General features: G+C 34.7%; 1 protein-coding gene across 8 annotated transcripts in view; it reads left to right on the top strand.

Moving 5' to 3' along the window:
- Positions 1–24662, top strand: part of DENND4A (DENN domain containing 4A) — a 109600-nt gene that overhangs the window by 35775 nt on the left and 49163 nt on the right. For all 8 annotated transcript variants that reach the window (XM_046653079.1, XM_046653076.1, XM_046653078.1 and 5 more), the window contains 8 exons: positions 3403–3652; positions 10989–11058; positions 12883–13052; positions 13861–14102; positions 17530–17596; positions 19255–19313; positions 21255–21399; positions 21687–21862. In XM_046653079.1, coding sequence (XP_046509035.1) covers positions 3403–3652; positions 10989–11058; positions 12883–13052; positions 13861–14102; positions 17530–17596; positions 19255–19313; positions 21255–21399; positions 21687–21862 — 1179 coding nt within the window. The remainder of the gene's footprint in view (positions 1–3402; positions 3653–10988; positions 11059–12882; positions 13053–13860; positions 14103–17529; positions 17597–19254; positions 19314–21254; positions 21400–21686; positions 21863–24662) is intronic.

Genomic DNA, 24662 nt, shown 5'->3' with positions numbered 1-24662 from the left:
ATGCTGCCACAGCATGGCTTGATGTAGGTCCATGCCCAGGATCCAAACCCGCGAACCTCAGGCTGCCAAAGTAGAGCTAGCGAACTAAACCACTGCGCCACTGGGCCAGCCCCTACCCATATTTTATTTCTGTTGTCTTTTTATTGTTGAGCTCTGACAGTTCTTTACATATTCTAGATGCAAGTCCCTTATCAGATACATGATTTACAGATATTTTCTCCCCTTGTAACGGCTGTCTTTTTACTTTCTTTATGGTATCCTTTGAAGCTGAAAAGTGTTTAATTTTGATGAAGTTTGACATACCTATTTTTTTCTTTTGGTATCGTATCCCAGAATGCTTTTACTTATCCAAGATCATGAAGATTTACACCTAAGTTTTTTGTCTGAGTTTTATAGTTTCAGGCTTTATGTTTAGGTCTTTGATCCATTTTGAGTTAATTATTGTATATGGTTGCAAAAGGGTTCCAGCCTCACTCTTTTGCATGTGGATATCCAGTTGTCCTGGCACCAGGTGTTGAAGAGAATATTCTTTCCCCATTTTCCAAAATTAATTGGCCTTAGCGTGTATGAGTTTATTTCTAACTCAATTCTATTCTGTTTGTCTGCATGTCTATCCTTATGCCAATACTGTACAGTTTTGATTACTGTAGCTTTGTAGTAAGTTTTTATGTTGGGAAATGTGAGTCTTCCAACTTTGTTCTTCTTTTTCAAGATTGTTTTGTCTGTTCTGGGTCCCTTGAATTTCCATATGAATTTTAGGATCAGCTTGTCAATTTCTGCAAAGATTGGGGTTCTTTTTAGAAGAGGAATGACTATATATGTATTTTAGGTTTGTATGTAAACGAGGAATGTATAAATGTAAAAGATATATGAAGCAAAAGAGGAACAAAATTTAAAAGGTAGAAAAATAAGATTCCCACTGAAAAACTGAAAAAAAAAAAAAGGCTGAAGGAAGGCGAGGGGTAGCTCTGATAACGTCTTCAAAATAGATGAAGAGTTTATAAGGAATGAGATTAGCCTTTTTGTTTCTATTGCTCTGTTGCAAAAGGGGATGGGCTTAACTTAGAATATTTTGGTTAAAAATAAGGAAGATATCGATATCCCTACTGATGTTACCAGAAGGGGCTATAAGAACTCCATCTCATAATCTACTGAGTCAGAAAGTGGATCGTCGTGTTTAGTAATTTCTGAGGGGAGATAGAATGAATTGGAAGAGCTCCTGAAGTGTCTTCTGCTTTTAAAATTCTGTTCTAATGTTTGATGGCAAAAAGTTATATTAAAAATGTCTTTATTCTGTTAATTCATGAATTAATGACAGTAACTTTAAATTGGGTTCAGAACAGCTACTATATTGCTTCATATAAAGTTTACGTATGTAGTAAATGACTTGGGAAAGTAACCCAGCTGTTAGATCTTGTTTTCAAAAGATTAGGTAAGTTGGTCCTACGACCACTGACTATCCTCAGAATTCTAGCTTGTGGATAAATTGAAGGGAATGTTGCAGATTCTTGTTAGGATTAGGAGTTCCCTAGTTTAGAGATGAGGAAATTTCCAAGCATAGCAAAGATTCTCCAATAGGAAACCTTGAGGTGGAATGAATAAATATGTTTGTGATTGTGGAGGATATGACATCATTCTTGCCTTGGAAAAGCTTACAGTTTAGTTAGACAAGAAAAGTTACCTAACAATATAAAAATCAAAACTAGTAATACAAGTAATATATACAACATCACAGTACCTGATTAAAGAAAATAAGTATCTTATGTATCAAATGTGTTTATATGCCATATCTTTTCAGAACTGGAGGTAATAAACGGTGGTTTGTTGTTGTTCCATGTGTATTTTTGTTTTTCTTGTTTTCAATTGAGCATCTATTTGTCAGGCACTATTTTGGAGACCTTACTTATACTCTCATCTAATTTTCCAAAAATCCTATGAATTAGATTTTTAAATTTTATAACTTAGTGTACTGTAAGGCTCAGAGAAGTTACCTAACTGCCTAAGATAATACAGCTAGTAACAGGTGGTAGAAATATGAATTCACATGTGTTTAACTTCTCTCGGTTACAGTGCCTTTTTTTAAGATTAAAAAAACAAAACAGAAAAGTAAGATCAAAAGGAGGAGGAGAAGTAAGCAGTTAAACTAACATTAGGATAAATGTAGTTGCTATGATTAAGCTCAAATTTAGCTCAAAATTTTCAAAACAAAATGTTGAGAGAAAATTTTTTTTAGATTTGCTGACACCAGGACAACAAGGAAATTAAAAATTATATTAGAAAGAAATTATTTGATTTATGGTGCTAAATTTTATTTGTAAATGGGATTTTATAAAAAGGAATCTGATTGATGTTGGGGACATTGCCTGTTATAACAATTTTTATAGCAAATGCAGAAACACATTTAATATAGTAGAGCTTTAAAAAAATTTTTGACTAATGCCAAGGACTTAGCATTAAAGTACAAATCAGTGAATTCTGTGAGGGAATAAACTACTATCATTCAAGCATTATGTTTCCTTTGTGTCCCCAAGAGCTTTAAGTGTAGTATTTAGAAGACTTAAGGAATGGTGCTTGGTCTGCCCTTTATTAAAAACTTATAATTTAACTACAATAAAGAAGAAGAAAAAAGCTTATGTTTTTCACCCATACTTTTTTTCTTTTGAGGACGATTAGCCCTGAGCTAACATCTGCCAATCCTCCTCTTTTTGCTGAGGAAGACTGGCCCTGAGCTAACATCCGTGCCCATCTTCCTCTGCTTTATATGTGGGATGCCTACCACAGCATGGCTCGTCAAGCAGTGCCATGTCCACAGCTGGGATCCGAACCGGCGAACCCTGGGCCGCCCAATCGGAGCGTTTGCACTTAACCGCTCTACCACTGGGCCAGCGCCTTCACCCATACTTTTGATTAAAGATAGATTTGAGGTTATTTTCTCTTTTGAAAGCCTAAAACTATCTCGTAGACCTGAGGGAACTATTGGAGGTAAAGTGTGCAAGCAGGTTCTGCACTATCTGGCGGTGAGTCTTTGTAAAATTTTAACTTTGGCCAAAGCACAAAGTTGCTTTTTCTAAAGAAGATGCTTGATTTTAGAAACATAAGTAAATGAATAAGTATATTAAATGGAACACTAAAACAAGTGCCTTTGCACTTAATTGTTGCCATTCTGTGGTTTATGTCAACAAAGACAAAGGTTAATCTGAATTTTCCCAACATAATTTTAATTTTTGGTAGGGAAAATAGTTATCCTTTCATTTTATATGAGATTGTGCAATTCAAACTTGGAATCAGACTGGAATATCTGCTACGCTTAAGAATCAGGTCAGGATACCTGATGATATTACCTTTCATATTTGAGGGTGTTTTGTATTTGTTTGTTTATTTATTTATTTATCTATTTATTAGGGTTTTATATGACTGGAAGGAAAGATTGAAACAAGGGTGTGAAATTATTCAGAGTACTCCCTATGGACGCCCTGCAAATATTAGTGGCAGTACCTCATCACAAAGAATTTATATCACTTACCGAAGAGCCTCTGAAAACATGACTCAGAATACTTTGGCTGTCACAGACATATGTATTATTATACCCAGTAAAGGAGAAAGCCCACCACACACATTCTGCAAAGTCGACAAGAATCTCAATAACAGTATGGTAAGTGACTCTTCTGCACTGATAAAATTAGCCACCAATGAAAAGAGCATAATTTAAAATAAATCTTGTGGGACAGCAGCATAGCACAATTACTGAATAAAAAATATGTTTTTAAAGATGTTGGATATTTTATCTTTTGGAGAGTACTTTAGTTGTACTTTCAAAGGGAGCTGTGTAAAAAGCTCTCCTTTTTTGTTAAAAAAATAATTTTTTCTCCCTAGCCAAGGCTAACCCCTCTACTTGTGCACTAGATCCCGTATACTTACCTGGCTTATATGGCTTCAGCAATTCTCTCTACTCTTGTGAATCCTCGTTTTTTTCCTCTATTGGATTGTTTTCCTCCAGCATGCAAAGCATATTGCAGTATCTCCCATCTTTACAAAACTTCTTGGTACCTATATCCTCATTCATCTATTACCCCATTTCGTTGTTCTCCATTACAAAAAACATCTCAAAAGTATGAGTATGTTCTGTCCTCGTCCTCACTTTCACTTTTTCCAGTTAGGCTTTTGTCTCCATCATTCCACCAAGATTGCTCTTGTTGTTGAATCCAATGATCAGTTCTTCACCTTAATTTTTCATGAAGTTTTTTTGCTTTTGTTTTGTTTTGAGGAAGACTAGCTCTGAGCTAGCATCTGCCAATCCTCCTCTTTTTGCTGAGGAAGACTGGCCCTGAGCTAACATCCATGCCTGTCTTCCCCTACCACAGCATGGCGTGCCAAGCGGTGCCATGTCCACACCCGGGATTCAAACCGGTGAACCCTGGGCCGCTGGAGCGGAACGTGCGCACTTAACCGCTGCTCCAGCGGGCTGGCCCCCAGGAAGTTTTGACATAGATGATCACTTTTTCCTTCTTGAAACAGTGGCAGAGGGGCCGGCGCCGTGGCTGAGTGCTGAAGTTCTTGTGCTCCGCTGTGGTGGCCCAGGGTTTTGCCAGTTTGGATCCTCGGCGCGGACATGGCACCACTCGTCAGGCCACGTTGAGGCAGCGTCCCACATGCCACAACTAGAAGGACCTGAAGCTAAGATATACAGCTATGTACCCAGGGGAATTTGGGGAGATAAAGCAGGGGAAAAAAAAAGATTGGCAGCAGTTATTAGCTCAGGTGCCAATCTTTTAAAAAAGTAAAAAGAAACAGTGGCAGGAAGAGAAGATGTATTCTCTTCCTCTGTATTGTCTTGCTTTTTCCTCATACCTCACCAGTCATTCCCTTTCTGCCTTTGCTCAGGCAGAACCTCTCCCCAACCTGTACACAGTGGAGTGCCCCAGGGTTCAGTCCTCAGACCATTTATCATCTAAACTCACTCCCTTGATGATCTAATCATTAAAATGCAGGCTATGTGTAGTTGACTTCTAAATTTATGTGTGTAGCCTGGACCTCTTTGATTGGTCATCTCTTCTTGGGTATCTTACCAAATAGATGATCTCAAATTGAACATGTCTAAAACTGAACTCGTGATGTGGCTCTCCAAATCTGCTTCTCCCCGTAGCCTTCCTCATCTAATAAGTGGAAATTCCACTCTTCTAGTTACTCAGGCTACATATCTTGAACTTGACCACTTCTCAACCTCTCCATTGCCACAACTCTGGTCCAAGCCATAATCAACTCTTAACAGGATTATTACAATAGCCTCCTAATTCAGGAGTCAGGCAAACTTTTGTATAAAGGGCTAAAGAGTAAGTTAGGTTTTCTGGGTCATATATAGTTTCTGTTGCATATTCATCTTTTTTTTTTTAAACAACCCTTTAAAAACGTAAAAACCAGTCTTAGCTTAGGTATACAAAAACAGGCCTCAAGGCAAATTCAGGCCATAGTTTGCCAGACCACTGGTCTAACTGATCATTGCTTCCTACAACCTATTCTTCACATAGCAGTGAGTGATCCTTTTAAAACATAAATTAGATCATATCGTTCCTCTGCTTACAACCTTTAATGGCTTCCCATCTCACTCTTAGTAAAAGCCAAAGTCCTTCCAGTGGCCTTACTGGTATGTGTGATCTGTGATTGTCTTTGTTCTTTTATTTCTGTTTTAAATTTCAGAAAAAAATGTGTACTTAAAAAAAAGAAATTGAGAAGGGGAGCAAATTGTAGATCTATGAAGTAAAAAGTGAAAGTTCTTGTTTCTACTTCCATCCTTTATAATTCTTTGCCAGAATTAACAATTAACGATTTGTCTTCTGTCCTTACAGATCTTTTTGTGTGCACGTATGTGGAGTATATATAATATGGATAAATTCATCCTTTATTTTTCAAAAATTAGAAATTTCTGTATATTCTAATATAAGCTTTTTTTCACTATCCATCTTTATCAGTTAATATAACTCTCTGCTTAATTCTTTTAATGATTGTATAGTATTCCAAAAAATACAAATGAATCATTAATACAAGTTATTTCCAGTTTTTCCCATTACTGATAATGCTGGTATGTGGGACACCTCCACAGCAGGCCTGGTGAGTGGAGTAGGTCTGCATCTGGGATCTGAACCCATGAACCTGGGCAGCCAAATTGGAGTGTGCAGAACTTTAACCACTTGGCCACTGGGCTAGCCTGGGAAGTTGATTTTTAAAACTTATTTATCTTCTCTTCTCTTAAGCTAGCAACATGAGAAACGCTGAAGGTTTAGAGAAAGCTAGAAGAGGAAGAACTGGAGTGTATTGATATGTGACTAGATACAGTGCACATTTTGAGACCCTGAAAATGTTTTTAACCCCCTCAGTAAGATAGTAAAATAGATCTCTTCTGTGTGGTGGTTAAGATTAGCATAGCCTGGTAGTTCAGAGTATGGACTCTGGAGCCGGAATACCTGGATGTGAATCCTCTCTCTGACACTTGCTGACTGTATGACATTGGGCAGGTAACTTAACCTCTCTATGCCTCAGTTTCATGATTGTGAAATGAGAATGATAATAGCATCTACCTTATAAGCTACTGAGGTGATTAAATGAATTTAAAACCATGTCCCACCATATATAAGAAAGCACACTATATGTGTTAGCTTGTTATCTATAAGCATCTTTGAATTCCACATTTTCTTTAAGAAAAATCTACAATTTTAAGGTAGTAGCATTATTTTGTTTAAAATGTTTAAATAGGTAATTCAAAAAATGGGTATTGACGGAATCTAAATTGTATCCTAAAAGAATTATTTGCAGCTATGTGACCTCTAATTAGATGATCATCTTTGGTCAACAGCCATACATATATGGAATGTCCTATTCTTTCATGCCATCCTTGTGTATTGTTTTGATTTGGTGATGACGTGTCAGTTGGAGAGATTATGGTGGAGGAAGAAGATCACAGTAGCAAATAGAATTTTACAGGCCTTATGTGATACTGATAGTGTTGGCAAGAAGGGTTTTTGAACTTTTCCGTGATATGCTATCCAGCTTCGCATCATTTCAGATTTGGTTTGGTATTTTAGCAAGACTCTACAGGCTCACAGATACTTGCCATTTTCCCATTGGTGAATTTTCCATTTATTTTGTGGATATGTTGGTTTTGGATTCAAAATAAATTAAAAATGTCATTAGAACCATTTTTAGGTCTTACTAGTTAATCAAAGTGTTCAAGGTAGACTTACTGCATTGAAACTAAAACCAGAGATAAGGAGTTTCTATTTTTTCTTATCCTGAAACATTGGTCCTGGTATTGTCAGAGAGCATTTATTCTCTACTAAAAGAATAAAGAGGCAATGTAATATAGTGTGAACCGAATGGACTCCAGCTAAGCTGCTGAGTTTGAATTCCAGATGTGTGTCTTGGACGAGTTCCTTGACTCTTTGTGCCTCAGTTTCCTCATTCATGAAATAGGGATAAAGTAGTACTTTATTTCACAGGCTTCTTGTGAAGATTAAATGAATTAATATTTATAAAGAACTTAGGATAGTGCCTGGCACATAGTAAGTGCTATGTGAATTATTAAGTACTCCGGTGGTTAACTCTGCTTAATCACTCCCTTTTGTGTGTATTTAATGTCTGGGAAAGAGCTTTTCTTTCTTTTTTTTTTTTAAGTTTTATTGAGAAAGAATTGACATACAGCAAAGAAGAGCTTTTTTAATTTTATTTTTGCCCAGTGTTTAAGCTCCCCTTAAGTTCTTTAGAAACATTACAAGAATAAAAACCTCTAAAATGTTTGTTTTCTTATTCTTAAATCTAGTATCAGTCCTGAATGTAGAGAAACTTCCTTGATCTTAGCAGTAGATGTCTTTTTATAAGCAACATGTTGTGGTTTATATCTATTAGCAATCTTTGTTTCCATTAACTATAGGTGGTAGTAAAAGCAAATTTAGATCTTTGGAGTAGTTGTACAATGCCTTCTCTTTCAGAAAAGCTAAAATAGACATACAATGTAGAAAATTTATTTTCATGTATATCTAATATATACATAAAGAATCAGAAAGTGGTTAGGATTAAATTATTGATGTGTTGATAATAGCCAGGAGTATAGCTATATAACTTACTCTTATTTTGGAATATTAGGTAGCTTGAATGAAAGCTATCTACTAGGTTTCTAAATCAGGAGAAGAAAAACCAAACCAAAAAACTAATCTAATGGACATGAGAAAATGTGTGTTGAATCTCTTCTTGAGTTCCTATATGATTTTTGTACCAGGCTTACAGTTTTGACCTCAAAAAAATCCACCCCAATCTGTACCCCTAATAAGCTAATGGAAAGAGTTTTCAAAATTATTAGTTTTTAAGTTTTGAACCATAAGCCTTAAGTGGTTTGGACTTTGATTTAGAATAGAATCATAATATTTTAGAGCTGGAAGAGAACCTAGAAGTAGTCATGTTGTCCAAAAATGCAAAAATTGTAGTTAAGGATACTTAGTCCTGGTGCTTTGATTCACACAGCTAATTCTTGCAAATTTGGGACTATGTTCTCAGGTTTTGACTCATTGAGAGTATTTTTTTTTATATTCTATCTAAATAGCTGTTGTTTTACAACCTTTCAAGAGTGTCAGTATTTGATTCAGCAAGTTTGTTTAGAAAAGTAATTATTAACAAAGCAAGTAATTAAATCATGTGCCTAATTCCTGAAAAAAAAAATGCATCTGAAAGTATCTTTTTGCCGTGGTAAACCACCATATGGATATTTTATAGGTTAAACATGTAAAGTATTTTTAGAACAATGACTCCTCCTGCTTTCTTTTTTGCTGAACCTTGTGTGTGAAAAAATTTTGAAAACCCTCTTATAGTTTTGATGTCCATGGTTCTTTTCCTCCAGAGCCCCATAACTTTTGCTATATCTCAAAGTCCCTGTTTTTCATTTTAGAATATTCCTTTTGGTTTCTACCATATCCAAATGGTCATGTACCTTTTTATCATCACAAAGGTTCATTAAAGGTTTTTTGTCATCTCTACCGGTCTGGCTTATTTGGAACTGGAGTTGAGACTTTTCAATAGAGGGCCCTTTTTTTTAATAAGTATTTTACCCACCTGATAAACTAAAAGTCCAGTTTGCCTACCTTCATAACATCCACTTGACTTTTATGCATTTATTCCTTTGATGCAAAAATATGAAAACACTTATAAAAATGAAATCCCAACACAGCAATGAGCATAGTTTAAAGAATAAATGGGTGTTTCTTATAGTAGGCACTTAATATTTAGAAAGTATTTCTTAAAGTAAGTTTATTTTCTCTATATATTTGTCTTTAGTGCTGTGAATCCGTCCTCATATACTGGTTTGTGCAGGCACTCTCTGTCATGTATGCACAGACACATCCTCTCACATTCATTCATTTAACAAATATTAAGCATTGCTACATAACAGGCACTGTTTTTGGTGCTGCAGATACAGCAGTAAACAAAACAAAACCCTTATCATAGTAAACTTATATTCTAGTGGTGGGAGGAAGATAATAAATAAGAAAATATACAGAATGCTAAATGGATTATAAGTGCTGTGAAGGAAAAAAGCAAGACAGAGTTGACAAGGAGGACTGGGCAGGGTAGAGGGAGGTGGATATAAGCTGATGAAAGAAGGGCTCTCTAATGAAGCAATATTTCAGTTGATATCTAAAGGAGGTGAGGAAGTGTGCTATGTGAATATATCTGTCACCACCTAATGTCAAGTGGTGACATCTCCCAGTTATATCTTCATTTTAGACCTCTCAGTTTAGCTCCATTTGATTCTTCACTTGGATATCTGATAGATATTTCAAACAATATGTCTAGGGGCCAACCCAGTGGTATAGTGGTTAAGTACACATGCTCTGCTTCAGCAGCCCAGGGTTCACAAGTTCGGATCCCGGGCATGGACCTACACACTGCTCATCAAACCAAGCTGTGGTGACATCCCACATGCAAAATAGAGGAAAATTGGCACAGATGTTAGCTCAGGGACAATCTTCCTCAAGCAAAAAGAGGAGGATTGGCAACAGATGTTAGCTCAGGGCTGATCGTCTTCACCAAAAACAAACAAAAAACCAACAAACTTAATATGTCTAAAACTGAACTCCTTTTCTTCACCCCAAAATCTCCTTTACCCACAATCTTCCCCATCTCAGTTGAAGCTGGCACTAGAAGTTGAGACTCCTTTGAGAGTAGCTGTTATTTAGAACCGTGGGACTGAATATATGAGATCACTAAGAGAAAGTAAAGAAGATATCACATTTAGTGATCAAGAAAAGAGAGAGGATGACACAAAGGAGACTGAGTAGTGGCTGGACATTTGGTGAGGAGGGACCAGGAGAGTGTGGTACCTCAAAAGCTGAGAAAAGAAAATGTTTCAGGAAGGGAGTCATTAGTGGTGTCAAAATCTGCTGAGAGATTTAATAAGATGAAGAGTAGGAATCAGCTGTTAGATTTGGCATCATAAAAGTTGTTACAGTGTTCTTTAAGGGAATGGTGGGATACAACCTGATTTGGAATGGATTCAGGAGAAAATGGGAGATAAGGAAATGGATATGGCAAATTACAACTCTTAAGTTTTGGTATGAAGAGTTGCAGAAAAAATCTGGCAATATCTGAAAGGGGTTGTGGAATCAAAAGGAAGGTATGCACATGAGTAGATATTTCTTAGTTTATCATTTTTGCCCAAAGGTTGGACTTAGAATAAAATCTAAATTGTTGTGGCTTAGTTTGCCTTAAAGGGTCAAGTTTTCCTCATGTTATTGCTGTTGTAAGGGAAAAGAATGTTAAATTTTACTTCTGAAAGAAAAATGGTCAATAACTCTAAGAAAATGATGACAAAATAACCAGCTGAAAGTAGCTAACAGAGAGAAATCTGTTACTACATCTTAGATAATATATACTGGAGAGATCAAAGAGCTTCCATTTTATTAAATTACTACCTTTTAAAATTAAGTATTTCCTTTTTTTTAATTCAGTGGGGACCAGCAGTGTACTTATGTTATAAAAAATCGGTGGCAAAGACTAACACTATATCTTATAAAGCTGGTAAGTATAATTTTTCATGTAATTCTTCATATAGAAATGTATTGTGGGGGCCAATAAGAGTAAAGAAAAAAAAACATCTTACCATATGTTAGTGTCAGGACTGGGACTAAAACCCATGTCTTTTGATTCTGTTTTGTCTTCATCCATACATTTATTGGATACTTAATGGAAGATTAATTTTGAAAGAAGGCAGGGTTTTTTAAAACATTAGGTTTAAATAAATAACTAATAAGTTTTTAAATCAGTAGAAAATGTGGAAAGAATATTTTTCTTTTAAATTGTTTCTTTAATATTTATATTTAATCAGATCTGTAGTTCATATGTAATTATGTTTCATAATCTGAAATATTGTAAACTAATTTGTGATTTTATAATGCATAGTTGAAATTTTCAATTGCCGGAAACATCAAAATATCAAACATACTGGTCTTATATACAAGAGAGCAGATTCAGCCTCTTAAAACATTTATTTTTAAAATTAGTGACCTAGACTCTGACCTTTTTCTTCTGCCTTTGATTTTCTAGGATCTACAATTCATCACTATTTCTGTACTTACTTAAAGGCTACACTGTTACCTCGTGACCTGAGAGAGTAGTGGACAGTTAACTAGATCCTCATGGGACGTACTGGCTGGCTAGCATATAATTAGAGAATTTTAGCACTGCCTTGGACCTTAGTGTATCTAGTTTATCTCACTTTATAGATGAGAAAACCATAGTCCTATAGGTATGTGGTTTGTCCAAAGTCACACAGATAATAGTGGCAGACCAACCACTCATACTCCTAGTTTATCATTTGTCTTTAAGGTCATGTCTAGTGATGGTTTCCACTTGACTTTAAGAGTTCAAGGTCACGGAACCTATTTTCTATTTCTAGTCCCACAAAATCCACTACAAGACTCTGCTTGGAGGATGTGTTCAGTAAAAGATGCCTGGACCACTTTCTAGACTAGTCTATTTAACAAAAAAGCATAAGCCCCTTGAAACTCTATCTTCATATAATCTGGGATTATTCAGAAGCTAGGTTTGAGTTGATACTAGTCTGAAGACATTGTAAATATGCAACTCATCTTTTTATGAGTATTCTTTTTGTATTTGTGCTAGAAGCTACATATACACTCCTATAGGATATCTTTTTTAATATTTAAAAAACCCCTGAGGGAAAGTTACTGAGAGCTGATGAAGTGGTTATGTACGGTTAACCATATTGAAAATTTCAAGAAATAGCATATTCACATGCTTTAAGGTAGCATGACCACAAACTGAATTTTAGGAGTGCACATGTTTTTTGGGGGTTTTTTGAGGAGGATTAGCCCTGAGCTAACATCTGCTGCCAGTCCTCCTCTTTTTGCTGAGGAAGACTGGCCCTGAGCTAACATCCATGCCCATCTTCCTCTACTTTGTATGTGGGATGCCTACCACAACATGGCTTTTGCCAAGCGGTGCCACGTCTGCACCTGGGATCCAGACCGGCGAACCCTGGGCCGCCGAGAATCGGAACGTGTGTACTTAACTGCTGCGCCACCAGGCCGGCCCCAGTGTGCATGTTTTTGTGCATGTTTCTTTAGAATAATCTTTTCTTGTTTCCCTTACTTAGCCTTTGTGGATGAAGCTTGATAAAATTAAGCAGTTAATATGAGTTGTTATAATATTTGAGGATTAAAATCTATATGAATCCTACTGAAGCAGAGTTATTTGATGAACACATGTGTAATGTTTTGATCTTCCTAATGTTTTTAAATAATAAAGCATTTTAGCATCATTCAGATTATGAGCACCTAAATTCAAAAGATGATGACCTAATATTTGTTGTTGTTTTTATAGGTCTAATTTGTAGATATCCTCAAGAAGATTATGAGTCATTCTCACTCCCAGAATCTGTTCCCCTATTTTGTTTACCAATGGGTGCAACTATTGAGTCTTGGCCACCAAATAGCAAATACCCTCTCCCTGTATTTTCTACATTTGTGTTAACTGGAGCCTCAGCTGAAAAGGTACTATGTGTTTTAACAAATGATATCTGAAAATTTCTTGTACATTTCATATCTTAAGTTTCATATAATGCAAGGAACAGTAGAAAAAAAAAACTGGTTAAATTGAATCTATTATACATACCTCTTCCACTTGGTTAAAATAACTGTATCCAGAGACATAGGAAACAAGAATTTTCATTCTGTCCCATATACTCAAATGGTTTTTCTGTGAATATGGTGAAAGATTTTTTTCATCAAATGATGATCCTTCACTGCTCCATTTTCTATGATACAGAAGCTTTGAAAGTAATACAAAAGACATTGTTAAATATTCAATGCTATTTAGAATCATGGACTATTATACTTAGCAAGGACCTTGGAAATCATCTAGTCTAGCATCTTCATTTTATAGGTTGGGAAATTGAGGTCCAGAGAAACTCAGTAAATTGCCTAAAGCCAGAATTAGTACTTTATCTAAAATTTTGTCCCTCTGTCTACTAATTATTTTCAATTATTTTCTTCTCGAGAATATTGACCAATTACTTTCACTCTTTACAAAAACAAATGCAATTTAATTAAAACACTTTTTTTCCATAAAAAGAGATGTAAGAGTAGCACTGTGTAGTTTTTTTTAATGTACTTCAAGAAAGCAAGAGTGATATCTGTTTACCACTATGTTCCTGGTACCTGGCACCTTGCCTGGCTCATAGGTATAGAATGGCTCTTAAAGGCCTGGCTTGTAATGGCTCACCATTAAATATTTAAGTACTGATGTGATTTGAATAAATGATATAAAGTGAATTTATTAAATACATTACTTGTTTTCCAGGTCTATGGTGCTGCTATTCAGTTTTATGAACCATACTCTGAGGAGAATCTCACAGAAAAACAGAGACTTCTTTTGGGTTTAGCTTCATCGGCAGATGGGAAGTCTGATAGTTCCAAAACAATTCACACTAATAAATGCATCTGTCTTCTTTCTCACTGGCCTTTTTTTGATGCATTCAGGAAGTTTCTGACCTTTTTGTATCGTTACTCCATCTCTGGACCTCATGTCCTTCCAATTGAGAAGTAAGTTAGAAACCTTCTTGGTTCAAAATTTGGCACATCTTTCTATTAAATGTGGTATATTTGTACTGGTAATTGAATAAATTTTGTGTGGAGACTAGATTTCTCAAGAGTTATTTGAAAAAAAGAGTTTGGTTGTTTCAATCAGGTAATATTTCTCTATTATGTTTTTACAATCATATTATTTTAAATCATTTTATCTCTAACAAAATGAAATAAATGTTTCATTTTTTGATGTTCTTGTGAAGTTTGGAGATCCTAATTAGAAATTTTTTTACTGTCTTTGTAATTCTTATTTTACATATAATTTGGGTTTATTATGGACCTTTAAAAATATTTCTTACTGGAGGCTAGCCCAGTGGCATACTGGTTAAGTTTGCCATGCTCCACTTTGGCGGCCCGGGGTTCGCAGGTTTTGATCCTGGGCATGGACCTAGCACCACTTGTCAAGCCACGCTGTGCTGGCATCCCACATAAAGTAGAGGAGGATGAGCGTGGATGTTGGCTCAGCAACAATCTTCCTCAAGCAAAAAGAGGAAGATTGGCGACAGATGTTAGCTTAAGGCCAGTCTTCCTTATACACACACACACACACACACCCCCCAAAAAAATTCATTAGTATTTTTAGATATCATGAATTTAAAGGAAAAATTAGATAAATTTATTCTTTTTTAAAAAAATTTTAATGATTTGCTCTCAGATCACTAAAACTGAATAATAGTTTCATGCAGTAAGTTCTGATGCAAATGAGATCTAAATATCTCCATTGTCTATTTGACTGTTGTTTATTTTATACCATTTATCACTTTAGCTCTTTTGTGTTCTTGGGCAGAATTCTCTGACTTTAACGACAGTTAGAAAGTGATAGAATTATCATAGGAACATTCAGTGTACAATATTACTCTTTAATTTTTCCTTCTACTTTTCTACTCTCATCTCAGTATTCTAATGCAGCAATTCTTAAGTTTTTTGGTCTCACGACCCCTTTATACTCTTAAAAAAAATGAGGACCCCGAAAAGCTTTTCTTTATGTATTGTATCTGTCAAAATTTACTATAATAGAAATTAAAACTGAGAACTTTAAAAGTATTAATTTGTTTAAAAAAAACCAAAAAACCATTACATGTTAACATAAATGTATTTTTTTAAAAAGTAACTTTTCTGAAACAAAAAAAAGTGAGAAGATCGATGTTGTTTTACATTTTTGTAAATTTCTGATGTCTGGCTTAATTGAACACAGCAAGGTTCTCATATATGCTTCTGCATTCAGTATGTTGCAGTATGTTGTTTGGGTTGTGGTATATGAAAAAGACCTGGCCTCACACAAATGTGTAGGTGGAAAAGGGAGGGCATTTGAATAGCTTTTTCTGAAAATTGTGGATTTTCTTTTTTGACACTGCACCAAAACTTGGCAAGTGGAGTTTATTACAGGTTATTTGCAATGTGGAATCTAAAACTTTAGCAATGAACTTTCTTTCTCTGTTACATTAAATTCTATTGGTCTGTCTCACTCTTTGAGTGGAACTTTTGCACCTGCATGACTTTGTGGCATTGTATATTGGTCATTTATAAAATACTGGTTCACTGAGTTAACAAAGATACTTTTAATTATCAATATTAAAAAATCACATTTGTTAATATCATCCCTGTCTCATCAGAGAGATTTCCGAGTATTGAGAAATTGTCCAGTTCATGGTGGCGAAATTCTAATTTTTGCTTGAAAGTTTGAATTTAATTATTGGCGACAAGTACTGTGAGTTATTTTTCTTGAAGCAGTAGGCTCACTTCATTCATTTTTATATGGAAAATATCTGCTGAATATCCAACATTGGATAACCTTAATTTGTCAATTGTTCTTTCAAGGAAAAATGGTATTCTATAGGGGGGAAAAAAATCCCAGCTGCTTTTCCTTGAGACAACCATCTTACTTTTTATGCAGCAGAAGTGCTTTATGCGTACTTCCCCTGTTGTCACGTAGGGTATTTTAAAAAGTGTACGTTGCAGGATCAGAATTTAATAAAATTAATAATGTTTACTGCTTCATCAAAGACATTCGTAAGTGAAACTAAATACAATTACTAATACAGTTTGGTGCCACTACCTTGATTCATAATAAGGTGCCAACAGTTTTATCCACAATGTTTTTGTACCATCAGTGCAAATATCAACACAGTGAAAAAGGCAAATGGTGTCTTAGTATTATTATAAAAATACTTTTAGGGGCTGACCCGGTGGTGCAGCAGGTGAGTGTGCATGTTCCACTCTGGCGGCCCCAGGTTCGCCAGTTGGGATCCCGGGTCTGGACATGGCACTGCTTGGCAAGCCATGCATAGGTAGGCATCCTACATATAAAGTAGAGGAAGATGGGCATGGATGTTAGCTCAGGGTCAGACTTCCTCAGCAAAAAGAGGAGGATTGGCAGCAGATGTTAGCTCAGGGCTAATCTTCCTCAAAAAAGAAAATAGTTTTGACGTTGCAAATCCTCCCTGAATGAGTCTTGGGGCTCTTTAGGTGTTTGTGGAACAAACACTTTGTTTTCTGCTGTTCTGACTACTTCAGATAATTCAAGCGGATGTGTGTCCTCTGGAACTCATTCCCCTTATCTTTTTTTCTTAGATTGTGAGTACCTCAATAGTAGAAACTGGGAGTATATGCCTTTTTTATAATTCCCATCATGTCTGGCAGTGTTTTTCTTATACATAGGAAGCAGTCAAAACATGTTTGTAAAATAAAAAAATTTCTCTTCTGTTCTCTGTCTAGTTGAAATTAACTCAATTGTGAAACCAACATGATTTTGAAATAACATTTAAAAGTAATGCAGTAATAAAATAACTTACTCCTTAAAAAAAGGATTTTCACTATTGCCTTTTTCTTTTCCGTAGTGTTCAAAGAACTCATCAATCTAGCTTTTTGTTCATTTTCTTCTGGGAAAAAACCCATAAAATCAATAATAGAATTTTTAACCTATAACCTATTGTTAATAGAAAGTATATTGTTCATCTTTTAGAAATGGTTAATTTTTCTGGAGTACTCTGGTTGTTTCACTTTTAAAATATGAGCAATTGACTAAAAAATATATTGCAAATATAAGAGTTAGCCTCTTTGGTAATGTCCACATCTCTGATATGTTGTAGATTATCTACTTAGGGAGAGGTAAAAGTTAGAATGGCTTTTGAGACAGTAAAAATATAAACATTGTTGATTGTGAGCAACTATTGTTATGAAAAGTGATTGGATTTAGGTAGAAGCAACTTTAATGAGACAAAGGGTTTTTGGTTGTTGTTTGTTCATTTGTTTTCGTAGCAGCAGAGATTTCGAAATTATAGGTACACAAAACTTTTGACTCAATTTGGACTTGTGACATGTGGACCTTTATAGCATATGATATTCACTTTGGAATCAATTGGGTTTTTGTTTGTTTGTTTTTAAGGCATATTTCTCATTTTATGCATAAAGTTCCTTTTCCATCTCCTCAGAGGCCACGGATTTTAGTTCAGGTAAGATTTTCCTGATATAAGTGCCCTGTTGAATGATTATTGGCTCCGTCAAAGTGTAACGTAAGAATAACTGTTTTAAGTGGAGGAAAAAAGAGAACTAGATGCCATTTCATGTTGGAGTTTGAGCTGTTATTGTTTTATTAATTGCCTCCCAGCAGACATCTAATGTTTCCCCTTAGATAAAGGGTTGAAGAGTTAACAAATAGACAGCAGTAGACATTTTGAACATACAAATAGGGACTTCTTTCACTAAATTTGTTCTCGGTGTTTGAAGGTTTGTCTGTGCCTTTGGCGTTTCTTCCCTAAGTTAAGTGTATTAGAATAAATATAAGGAAAAGTTGTGTGTTCTCATATATTGCAGGAAGGAGTGCTCATGTCTTTGTGACAGGGGGAAGTTTAAAATGAACATAAATTATTTTCCCCGTCTCTTTGCCCAGTTGACTGTATGTGTCTTCTTGTTTACGTTTCTTTTTTGTTTGTTCTCTTCATGTGTAAGTTGTCTGCTTATTTAATCATCATTTATAAAGTGATTTATATAAAGAAAATATTCTCATGTATTATCACTATATATGCTTTACTGTATTTATCACATCCCTTAATAGTGTATCATTCAAAATTAGAAATCATTTTGTAAATAGATATTTACAAATTTGTGGAAATGTGCATAAATTTGAAAATGTAGATAAGAATAGTTACATTATTATATTGATACAGTTAAAATGTCTAGAAAAGTATCATTTTGATAAACTTTTCAATCAGCCTACATATTCACATAACATCCCTATCTTACTTCTTGGTATTTAGTGTCAGAATATATGTAGCACACTCAATTTGAATATATGTAAAAGATTTGTTTTATAGCCAAAGTCGACAAATTTTTTTCTGTTGAGGACCGAACAGTAAATACTTTAGATTTATTTAGATAGTCGAAACTATCATCTCTGTTGAAATTATTCAGCTCTGCTCTTATTGCACAAAAGCAGCTATAGATAATACGGAAACAGAGGAGCATGCCTGTGTTCCAGTAAAACTTTATTTATAAAAATAGGTGACCTGTGCATTTGTCCTGAAGGCCATAGGTTTGCTAACCCTGGTTTTATGGTATTAAATGAATAACTTAGTCTTTAAGCACAAATTTGTTAAATGACATCAGGGGACCATTGAGGAACAGAAAAAAAGAGAGAGGATTCAGAGTAAGAAGAGAGAGTATTCAGAAGAGGTCAGTGATCAGAACGTATTTTTCAGGATCTTAATAAGTGATATAAACAGTTCCTATACTGGTGAATGGGTATATTGAAACTTCATGGGCATCATCATTAGTCTATGTTTTTACCAAAAAGTGGTGTTTTGTTTGGGCCAGCCCCGGTGGCCTAGTATTTAAGTTTGGCACATTCCACTTTGGTGGCCCAGATTTGGTTCCTGGGCGCAGACCTGCACCACTCATCAGTAGCCATGCTGTCGTGGCAGCTCACGTACAAAAAGAGGAGGATTGGCAAGAGATGTTAGCTCAGGGCAAATCTTCCTTAGCAAAAAGAGGAAGATTGGCAAGAGATGTTAGCTCAGAGCTAATCCTCCTCAGCAAAAAAAGAAAAAAAAAAAGAAGGTATTTTAAAGTTCATCTTCATATTTAAAATACTTTATTTTAAATCTTTTTTCAGTTATCACCACATGATAATCTGATTCTCAGTCAGCCTGTTTCTTCACCTCTTCCACTAAGGCAAGTAAAACTTCCTTTCTATTCATGTTTCTCCAAATCTAGTGTGAGCTAAAGTAACATTCAAATATTTTCTCTCTTTCCTAGGTAAAATTTCAAGTGTTGATGGAAATATTTCTCCTTTAACTGCTTCTTACTTAAATTCCCTTTACTTAATATTTAAATTAAAGTTCTTAAAGAAAGAAAAAAGAAAAACTTTTACAATAGAGTCTGGTGTTTTGTGTATCCATTTATTATCATCAAGTACTTACTATTACATAAATAGGTATATATGTCTGTAGACTGTGAAAAGAATTATTTTTAGCTCTAAATATCCTCTGAAGAACGTTCAAATGCAGTTAATTTTAACTCTAACCGCCAAATAGATACTTATAATATTAAACTATGGAATAGAACAATATATTTCATCACCTTAAAAGTTCAGAGAAATTATGAAATAAGTTTTTTCTAAAGTATTATTTCTTGTGACTTAATTAGCTGTGTGATATTTCTAGCAGAGAAATAATTACAGTATAATTATTTTGTAGCACATACCTAAGGGAGACAGCTGCCATCTTTGACATTAATTTTGTAAGAATTGCAGATTATTTCATCACTAGGTCTCAGCCTACAGTGACCAGTGTTTTATTAACCTTTGGTTTGAGCTGAAGATAAACTAGAAATACGGACTGAGCTATGTAAAAATAGTTCTAAGTTACTCAAAAGGCCTTTTTAAAAAAATTTTTTGTTAACAATTTTATTGATAAATAATTCACATATGATACAATTCACCCAATTAAATTGTACAATTCACTCTTATGTTCACAGAGTCTCCAGGTATCATAATAATCAATTTTAGAACATTTTCGTTTCTCGAAAAAGAAACCCTGTACCCTTTAGCAGTTACTCTTCCCTCATTCCTCTCATCCCTCTCCAAACATACACATACACCTCCTCAGCCCTCGGCAACCACTAATCTACTTTCTGTCTCTACAGATTTGTCTATTCTGAACATTTCATAGAAACAGAATCGTGTAATATGTGGCCTTTGTCTTTGGCTTCTTTTGCTTAGCATAATGTTTCCAAGGTTCATCCATGTTGTCGTGTGTATCACTATTTCTTTCCTTTTTGTTTCCAACAAATATTCCAGTATATGGAGATACCACATTTTATTTATCCATTCATCAGTTGATGGACATTTGGGTTGTTTCTAGTTTTTGGCTACTATGAATAATGCTGCTGTGACCATGCACAAGTTTTTTGTGGACATATGTTTTCATTTTTCTGAGAGACTTTTGTTGATAGTTTTGCTTTACTTTAAAAAAGTTAATTCAGTGAAGCCAATTGTTTAGCCTTATATAGACAACATACTGGTTGGCTTAGTGAATTATTTACATTGTTAACACAGTATTTTGTTACCATACAGAATATCTAAGTTTTGGTTATTAATTTGCTTTGTATATGTATATCATCACTTGTTAGCTCTTGATTTCATCTTACTCTTATCATTACAGTAGTAAAGATAATCTATCTATTTGTAAATCAACATTTAAAGATATGTATTTACCCTAAAGGAGGTGGACCTGTAAGTCATGTAATTTTTCTGATAATTACAGTGGAAGATGAGTTAGGTTAAAAAAAACTTCCATTAAAGGATTTGCTTTCAACCAGAGCATCCTTCTTGTAAATTGAATTCTTTATTTGAACATTATCTACATGGCATATCTTTTTATATAAAATGAAGCAGATGACTTTTCATTTGCATATTGAATACAATACAGAAGAATCAAATGATTTTGAAACCTCATAAAACTTCATGGTTTTCGTAGTATATTTCTATCACATCTAAATTTGAACATCTAATACAAATCCTACCCTAATCATGAACTTTTTTCCATTCTTTTGGATAATTAGGTGTTTGGATATTTATTTTTTTTGTTACATATTTTTTGTTTGGTTTGACAGTGGTGGCAAGTTTTCAACACTGCTTCAGAATTTAGGCCCTGAAAATGCTGTGACACTACTGGTGTTTGCAGTAACAGAACATAAGATTCTCATCCATTCCTTACGGCCTTCCGTGCTTACTAGTGTGACAGAAGCATTAGTGTCTGTGAGTATCACAGTTTCTTATTGGCAGTCAATTTCATTTTAAACTTCATTTATTCATATAGTTTAAAGCTATTGTAATGCTTAACTAAAATTCAAAGAGTAATGAATTTTTATGGTATGAAAACAATTTTAATTTTCCGACCATTAACACTAGTAATAATTATTTAATTCATTATCAAGTGTTAGGCATTAGGTATAAATATTTAAAAGACAATTTTTTACATGTGCTGATAAATTATGCTTCAATGTCAAACAGGTAAATATTCTCCCATCTTTTGTTTATTCAAGATGATTTTCCCTTTTCACTGGCCATGCCCGTATGTTCCTCTGTGCCCGCTGGCTTTAGCAGATGTCTTGAGTGCACCATGTCCATTCATAGTAGGAATTGATTCAAGATACTTTGATCTCTATGACCCTCCACCAGATGTTAGTTGTGTTGACCTGGATACCAATACCATTTCTCAGTAAGTACCTTTTAGTGATTCTACACCCAATAATTTACAACTTAATAGTATATTTAGGTAATTGTATATTTTATAAGTGCTAATTAGAATTCTTTTGATCTATATTGTTTTTATATTTGAGGTTATTACCATCTTTGAATGAGCTCTTACTATACTTCAATGGGATAGATTTAGGATATCAGAGAAAATTTTATTGGAAGGAAAATATACCTTTAATCCTCAGATCTTTAAATATTAGAGAAACATTCTAATCTTATGCTTACTTAGAAATTTAGCAGAAGGGAAATTGAGGTTAGAAATAGAAAAGGTTTATTTCCCTTTAGTCCGATGAGTAAGGGTGAAATCATGAATTGAATTGAAATACTATTCCTTGATTAATATTTCAATCTCATTTCTAGTCTTCTGTAATACTACTAGAATAATAATACTTCATAGCAAAATTAACATAATGTTTTAAATAACACATAATTTTATCACTTTTATACTCAAGGAGTGTAAGGATTTTATAAATTTCCCTCTATATTGGAATAATATCTAAGTTGTAGCTACTGGAGCTGTATGTTTTATAGCTTTTTTTATAATTCAATGTTTCTCTTGTATCCTGTATTTTCAGTTTAATCATACTTAAGCTATTCATGGAAGAGGAAATTGATGCAGTGACCACATTACCTCCACAGGACATACTTAAAATAAATGTTAGTCTATCAATAAAGTCCAGAAGCTAGAATACCTTTTACAACTTAAATATGCATATGTGAAATAGATTTTTCTCCATTTTTTTAATAAGCCTGTTTCATATTAAAGCCTTTTGATTTCATTCTGAAATTTTGTGTTAATTCTGCTATTGACATATGTCAAAACCTCAATTGCCTAAACCATTAGAAAAGTTTAGTAAAAAAAATAGTTTTCTATTATAAAGCATGCATGCAGTCAGAAAGCAGTAGAGTCAAAGATTCTTTACCAAGAATATTTAATTCTTTAAATATTAAAGTAGTATCTCTTTTCTTTGCCAGTTGTTAATATTACATGACATAGTGTTATTAAAAATTGAAATTAAGGGTGGTAAATGAGTAAATACTGTATTTATTATGGTAATAAGTTGCATTTTCCCTCTTTTTATGCTTTCCCTCAATTTGTTATAAGAATTTTTTTCTTGGGGCTGGCCTGGTGTGTAGTGGTTAAGTTTGTGCACTCCACTTCAGCCTGGAGTTCATGGGTTTGGATCCCAGGCACAGACATACATACTGCTCATCAAGCCATTCTGTGGCAGCGTCCCACATACAAAATAGAGGAAGATTGGCACAGATGTTAGGTCAGGGTCAGTCTTCCTCAAGGAAAAAGAGGAAGATTAGCAACAGACATTAGCTCAAGGCCAGTCTTCCTCACACACAAACACACACACATGCAAATTTTCTTCTTATTGTTTTATCTTTCTTTTTGGTCACAAATGAGTTAAAGAATATAAGAAACGTGAGTTATTTGCACTAATCAGTAGTCTTCCTTCTTCATATTATCACCCTTCCAAACCTATGGGAGAGCTAAACTAGTGAACTAACAGCTTTCTACTTTCCTTCATCCAGAATTTTTGGTGTCTTGCCCTGAAATTTGAAAAAAAAACAAATCCTGAGTTATGGAATTTGTGGTTTCCTTTTCCCTCTCTGAGTCTTAGACACATATAAAATACAGAGTATGTTATGAATGTCAAGAAGTTTCTGAGGAAAGGGAAATTAATGTCTGATATGTGCTAGGTGTAAAGCTGTATGCATAGCTTAAATTATTTCATATTGTTCCCTGTATTCTGTGAGGTAGTTTTTATTAATCCCTCTGACAGATAAGGAAACCAAAGCTTAGATTTTTAAGTAATTTATCAAAAGGCACATAGCTTAATCTGCCAGAACTGGATTTTGCAACCATCACTTTCTGGCTCCAAAACTAATACTTCTGCCACTAATTATTGGCTAACTATTTATGTAATAGTAATCTTGTAAATGGAAGTGATCATGAATAAAAATGCACATGGCTATCACAGATCTGAATTCAGGTACTGGATTAAACTCCTACCCAGCCAAGTTAAAGGTAGTAAGGGCAAGAAGAGGAAATTATGTAGGTAGATGTGATGAAATGATACCAAGATACTGTTCATTCATTTATGCTGCAGATAAATCTTTTTTTTCCCAAGGAAGATTTGCCCTGAGTTAACATCTGTTGCCAGTCTTTTTTTTTACTTGAGGAAGATTAGCGCTGAGCTAACACCTATGCCAGTCTTCCTCTATTTATGTGTGGGTCACCACCACTGCATGGCTGATGAGTGGTGTAGGTCCACTCCCAGAATCTGAACCTGCAAACCCAGGCTGCTAAAGTGGAGTGCCAAACTTAACCTACTGTACCTTGGTGCTGGCCCCTACTACAGACACGTCTTGAGCACTCTTCCTTGCTAGGCACGGCGAATAAAAAGGCAAACCAAGCGCACTCCTTTCTCTTAAATTGCTCCTAATCTAGTCTCGCAAGGCAGGTGTGCACACAGTGAATGATGAGGCACATTGGACATGGTGCCATATTGCAAAGTTTTATCAAGAAAATAATGTAAAAAGGGTTTCTACGTTATGTTCTTGCTGTAATACATTATTCCATGCTCCTGGTCACATTATAAGTAAAATAAAACCTTCATAGCAGGACGTCTGCAATTTGACCCTGCCCTGTCTAAATTTTTATTCTCATTTGTGGAAACATAGGATAGATTCCAAGATAGTTGTTCTTTGTCAGCTTAAGCTTTCCCGTCCACTCTTTTTCCTTTGTTTAG

Source organism: Equus quagga, chromosome 2, assembly GCF_021613505.1.
Source record: "Equus quagga isolate Etosha38 chromosome 2, UCLA_HA_Equagga_1.0, whole genome shotgun sequence".
NCBI lineage: Eukaryota > Metazoa > Chordata > Mammalia > Perissodactyla > Equidae > Equus > Equus quagga.
This window is presented reverse-complemented; position numbering and strand designations above follow the sequence as displayed.